The 6,179-nt window shown below is 52.0% G+C and overlaps 1 protein-coding gene across 4 annotated transcripts in view; it reads left to right on the top strand.

The window, feature by feature from the left end:
* Nucleotides 1-5,775, top strand: part of NOTCH3 (notch receptor 3) — a 56,532-nt gene extending 50,757 nt beyond the window's left edge. Inside the window, exons 29-34 of one of the 4 annotated variants that reach the window (XM_053376265.1) lie at nucleotides 117-198; nucleotides 413-602; nucleotides 740-1,137; nucleotides 1,472-1,619; nucleotides 2,718-2,815; nucleotides 3,068-5,775. In XM_053376265.1, the coding sequence (XP_053232240.1) occupies nucleotides 117-198; nucleotides 413-602; nucleotides 740-1,137; nucleotides 1,472-1,619; nucleotides 2,718-2,815; nucleotides 3,068-4,306 (2,155 nt within the window). In that variant the 3' untranslated portion in view covers nucleotides 4,307-5,775. The remainder of the gene's footprint in view (nucleotides 1-116; nucleotides 199-412; nucleotides 603-739; nucleotides 1,138-1,471; nucleotides 1,620-2,717; nucleotides 2,816-3,067) is intronic. The other 3 variants (XM_053376267.1, XM_053376266.1, XM_053376268.1) reach the window with 3 other exon arrangements.
* Nucleotides 5,776-6,179: the final 404 nt, after the last annotated feature.

Here is a 6,179-nt window from a genome sequence, read left to right on the forward strand (position 1 = left end):
TTTTCCTTCATTTTGTGGTGTGGTGTGGGAAAGAGCAAGAGGGTGTAAGCCCATAGCCTTCGTGTTTGCCCTGCACTACTGTTTGACTTCACTGTGTATCTTCCCCCCTGCTGCAGGAATATTGGCAAAGGAGAGAGCCTAATACCAGACAGCTCAGAAGACTGGCTGGAAGAGTGCCCAGAGGCCAAGCGACTAAAGGTATTCCTTTTGAGACTTTGTCTGGCTTAAGAAAGGGGATTCCAGCTCCTCACAAGAGCTACCCCACTGCCTTCCCCGCCCTTTCTCTTGGTGTCCGCAGGTATTACTCCCTGCATCAGACTCCTGTGGGCCTGACTCATTAGTGTTTGCAAGCAGCAATGAAGTAGTTTGATGCACTAGGTGAATAGGCACATATTATGTCTTTCCATAATAGCTACAGGCCCGTGTTCATCCTTGCCAGGTGGAGGAGCCAGCCATAGATCGTGAAGACCCTGTGGACTGTCGTCAATGGACACAGCATCACTTGGTGGCAGCAGACATCCGCATGCCGCCATCTATGGCCCTGACGCCACCCCAGGGTGAATTTGATACTGACTGCATGGACGTCAATGTCCGTGGACCAGGTAATTGGGAATAAGGGCAGCGAGTTGGGTCTGCGAGCGCTCGTACGGAGCTTTTGCAGACAGTGTCTGATGAACAAAATAGATCTGTTACTTCCTGTCTTCTGTAACAAGTCCCAACATGTTTTGTTCTAATCCAGTATGTGGCACATGGGAGAGGAGAAACAGAGCAAATCTTTTAAAAAAAGCCAAACACAACAGCAACAACCCTTGTTGGGATCTCCTTACAGATGGTTTCACTCCACTTATGTTGGCCTCCTTCCGTGGTGGTGGTGAAATGGAGACTGAACTGGCTGAGGAAGAGGAAGCAGATGACTCCTCTGCCAACATAATCTCGGACCTAATCTGCCAGGGGGCTAACCTGAGTGCCCAGACAGACCGCACAGGTGAAACTGCCCTGCATTTGGCTGCCAGATATGCACGGGCAGATGCTACCAAGCGCTTGCTGGATGCTGGTGCTGATACCAATGCACAAGACAACACAGGGCGCACACCACTTCATGCTGCCGTGACTGCTGATGCCCAGGGAGTCTTCCAGGTGGGTATCACCCAATGGACTAGTGTGGCCTTTTAAATCCTGGACATAAATCCCCCTCCTCGGCCTTGCTCATGTTAACAGCATGCTCCAGTTCCCTTTTTAAGTGGAGAGCCCCTGTGATGGTTACCACCTGGAAGTTATTCTTGTGTTATCCACTCATTACCTCTCTGGGGAAACAATGAAAAGTTAGTTAGCCTGGCTGTACTTTGCATTGATAAGAGTGAATGAGAACCTAAGAACTGTACTTGAGGCGATAGTGTTACTGTGCACATGCTGCCTTAGATGGTGTGTGTTTTTGGCACCAACCTAACACACCAACATGTTCTGTTGCCAGATCCTGATCAGGAATCGATCTACAGACTTGGATGCCCGAATGGGGGATGGTTCAACAGCACTGATCCTAGCAGCCAGGCTGGCTGTTGAGGGCATGGTGGAGGAGCTGATTGTCTGCCATGCTGATGTCAACGCTGTGGATGAGATGGGTAGGTAACCCCCAGAGAGGCTGGGGGGCTGAGTTCTTTTACCTGGCTATTCTGCCTTATGCTGAACTTCAGTGGGAGGCCTCCTCAGAACTACAACATGCATTGCAAATGTATTCCAAATTAATTCCACAAATGCACTTGCTCAACCTCCAGACTGGTTGCCCTGGGCATTTCTCAAGCATCAGCAATTCACTTGGCCATTCTCCTGACTCCTTCCCTCTCTAAGCTCCTTAGATGCATTCTGATGAGGCTCTGCAGGCAAGAGCCACTGTCATCATAGAGCCCTGAGTGCCAGAGGTGGAGGGAGCAAAAGGATGGATTACACACATGACAAGGAGTGTGGGATTGTTCTCTCTCTCTCTCTCTCTCTCTCTCTCTCTCTCTCTCTCTCTCTCGTCACATTCTTGAGAGTCAATAGGACACCCCCCCTCTGCTACCTATTTTACTGGCTCTTCTTTTTTCAGTCTGTCTACTGAACTGCTGGAAAGGGGCTAGAAAACTCTTGCCAGAACTGATCGGGTGCAGAGGATTTCCCTCTCCAAGCATCCATTGCTGACATACTCTTGCCCCCAGCCAGAGTTCTAAACTATTTGCTTGCAGAGGGCATCCCCTGCCCTTCCAGCATTCCACCCATTTTGCCTTTTCCCATTACCATCCACCACCCTGCCCTCCTTTCCCCCTCTCCCACCCGCATGAAAATAAGCCAAGATCCATGTGTGGCCCTCGTTCCTGATGTATGAAGACAACGCCTTGCTGTGTGGAGGGGTATTAAGAGAGTAGGGCATGGTCTTGGTGTGCAGGGTCGAAATGACAGAAGACCTTCCGGGGAACCTGCTGGTGATTCTGGGGACCCTGTAGCTGCTTGACTCTTGCATGGACATGCATCTCCATAACAAAGCAGTTGATTTGCTGAGAGGACAAATCCAGAGTCTATAGAAGGTCCAGCATTAAAGCACAGAATGAGCAGCAACAGGCGAGGATGGTAGTGAGGAGCAAGGTGGTAGCTTTAGATTGAGGAGAGTTAAGGGAGCTGATGCAGCAGAGACTCGGTATCAAAGAGAGAACTTACAGTAATCCTCATGGTGTCATTCCTCTCAGGTAAATCAGCCCTGCACTGGGCAGCAGCTGTCAACAATGTAGAGGCCACGATTGCGCTGCTGAAGAATGGAGCCAACAAAGACATGCAGGACAGCAAAGTAAGTTCTTTATTGCATTTCTTTTTCGGTTATCATGTGATGCTTTCAGTTTCATGTGTCCCCATAGCTTGGCAGAATCACATCTGTTGCTGTAGGCTCCTTCTGACAGGAGCAGCTCTTTCCATCCCTGTAAATGTGGCTCCCCTGCCTGTATATGGTGGGGAGGTTTACAGGGAGGCAAGAAGCTCATGGCTCCTTTTCTAGAAGGCTTTGTAGTATTTTCTCTTCATCACCCTGTCCTCTCTGCGGCAGGAGGAGACACCGCTGTTCCTGGCAGCCCGGGAAGGCAGTTATGAGGCAGCCAAAATCCTGCTGGATCACTTTGCCAACCGCGAAATCACAGACCACATGGATCGCCTGCCACGCGACGTGGCTCAGGAGCGCTTGCACCACGACATTGTCCGGCTTCTGGACGACTACAACACCGTGCGCAGCCCACAGGGGGCGTTGCCCACCGGCCACTCCCTCTCCCCTCTCATGTGCCCTCCCAATAGCTTCTTGCCCAGCTTGAAGCCCACGCCACAGGGCAAGAAGAGCCGGCGCCCTAGCACCAAGAACGCGACGGCAGGCAGCAGCGCCAGCCTGGCAAGGGAGAGCAAAGAGGCCAAGGCACGTGCCAAGAAGCTCAACCTGGAGTGCCAAGGCTCTCTCCTGGAGAGCTCTGTCACCCTGTCTCCCGTTGACTCACTGGACTCCCCCTATGTGCCCAATCCTGCCTCGCCAGGGGTCTTCCACCCAGCCAACTCCTCCATGTCAGTGCCCTCCACTCCCATGGTCCATGGCATGATGGAGGCGCCCTTTGCTGTCAGTCTGGCACGCCTGAGCGACCTAGGGGATGGCACCCTCCTCTCCATGAACCGCCTCTCAGTGCCACCAGGCCGCATGGGGCTCAGCCTGGGCATGGTGAGCCCCGTGGCCATGCCCTTTGATTGGCATGCCCGTGTCCCCACTTCCCAGTGCCAGCCAATCATAGGGGTTGTGCACCCTGCCGCCTCCCATCCCAACCTGCACCAACCAGGCCAGGCTTTCCCACCAGGGCTGCTTCTGCCCAGCCACATGGCCATGGGGCACAGCTCCCAGGGTCTGCCCAACTCAGCTCCTCCACAGACCAAGGAGGCAGCCCAGCCCATGCCCCCGCCAGCTACCACCATGAGAACCAACCAGCCTGTCTCGCCCCAGGAGGCCCAGGGGGCGCCCCGTGCAGGGCCCCCACAGTACCTGAAGCCTGCAGGGGTCGAGGATTACCCGACACCCCCTTCTCAACACAGCTACACACAGGGGCAGGACGCGACCCCCAAGCACTTCCTCCATCCGCCCAGTGAGCACCCCTACCTGACTCCTTCGCCAGAGTCCCCAGAGCAGTGGAGCAGCCCCTCGCCCCACTCCTTGTCCGACTGGTCTGAATCTACTCCCAGCCCGACTGTCCTGGGGCCCAGCCACACCCAGCTGCCTTCGGTGGAGCCATCCGCTAAGATGCAGGTGTTTGCATGAGGAGGTGGGTGGTGGAGCAGATCCCAGAGGCCTGTGGCCCTCTGTGGCCCCCATTGGGGCCTGCACTTGCCTCAGGGGCTCCTGTCGTCGTTTCCCCTGACTGTGTTTTTATAAGAGAAAAACTCAAGTGTAAAAAGGTTTTTTTAAAAAATAAATAAATAAAAATATGCCTGGTCTTGGAGGGGGAAGGCATGGCCTCCCTGTTCCCTCACTGCCACAGAGCCCAGGCTGGCCCTCTCCCTTCCCCTCCCCTGTAACCATGGCAACGAGGTTTCAGGGGAGGATATTTTTTTTAAAAAAAAGAAATAAACTCTCTTTCTTTTTTGTATAAACACTGCATTTACTCCAAACGCTTTATTTTTTACAATGTATGCAATGTCAGAACCCCTGTCTTGCCACTCTTCTTCCTATGGGTCTTGAGCTGTGAGGAATGGAGAGGAAACTGTGCCCCTTGCTCCCCCCCTCTGCATGGCACTGTCTCTCGGGTCGAGCACCCACCTCCCCTCCCACCATGTTGGGGCGGGATTCTGCTCACTGTATTTGTGTACTGGGTACGCAGCATTAGCCCAGACTGGCATTGCTATGCAGAGGGTCGAGCCCCAAACCTGCCCGCTGTCCTGCAGGAAACTAAGCCCCATAGCCCCCCCCAAACTTGGCACTTCTTCACATTCCAGGTTAATTTATTCATCTTAAATTCTACAGCATTCCCACCCTGTCCCCCACAAAATCCCCCTTGACTTTCCAAATTGCTTCAGCTAACGCTAGCCATGGTCATGGGGATTTTTTCAATCTCCAGAGTATTCTGAGCCACTCTTGTTTTCCCCTTTTATTATTATATTTTATTATTATTATTCCTGGCCTTTACTAACATTCCTCCCATCTGGCCCAAGGCCGCCTTCGGCCTACATCGGCAAGTTACATTTTTTCCTGTACGACGAGTTCCTTGCCCCTGTGGTACTGCGTGGGAATCTTGGGGGCAGCCCCAGACACTAAAAAGAGTTTCACTCTGTCATGAACGGTACTGAGATAGAACACAAAATGCTTCCTCTGCTTCTCCTCAAAAACATCTGGCCCCAGCAGCCAACTACCTACACTTTCCTCACTCCCTGACCCCCCCTCCCCTTCGCACTCTGTACATTCCAGCTATCCCTGGCTGTAAATACTGCTGGTGGGAGCAGGTGCCCAGGCAGGACCTTGGTCCGGTGGTGACCGCTGCTTCCTTCCCACCCCACCCGCCCTTCCCTTCCCATGCTCTGTAGCAATAGTGGGGGAATGGCCCTGCGCAAGTCAGACCTCTCTTGTCATAGAAGGACCATTTCTAGCTCATTTAAATAAACAAATAAAAAAACTTTTTTAAAAAAACAAATTAAAAAAAAATCCAGTGTAAACCAAGTAGCTTTAAAGCAGCTGGGTGCTTTGTGTACAGAGCGGCTTGAGCCGCGGCATAATAAACATAGCTAATAAGGAAATCGCCTCTGCTTCCTCTGTGTGTCTTTTGTTTCTTTTCGTTTTGTAGTTGCAAGTTCCGGCTGTGTAGCAAGCCACTACGTATTTACATATATCTATACAGTGGTACTTCGGGTTAAGAACTTAATTCGTTCCGGAGGTCTGTTCTTAACCTGAAACTGTTCTTAACCTGAAGCACCACTTTAGCTAATGGGGCCTCCCGCTGTTGCCGTGCCGTCGGAGCACGATTTCTGTTCTCATCCTGAAGCAAAGTTCTAAACCCGAGGTACTATTTCTGGGTTAGTGAAGTCTGTAACCTGAAGCATATGTAACCTGAAGCATATGTAACCTGAAGCGTCTGTAACCCGAGGTACCACTGTAGTCTACTACAAATAGATTCAATAGGTTTTGTCTTGTTGTCCTTCCA

This window comes from Podarcis raffonei, chromosome 2 (assembly GCF_027172205.1).
Source record: "Podarcis raffonei isolate rPodRaf1 chromosome 2, rPodRaf1.pri, whole genome shotgun sequence".
Classification (NCBI taxonomy): Eukaryota; Metazoa; Chordata; class Lepidosauria; order Squamata; family Lacertidae; genus Podarcis; species Podarcis raffonei.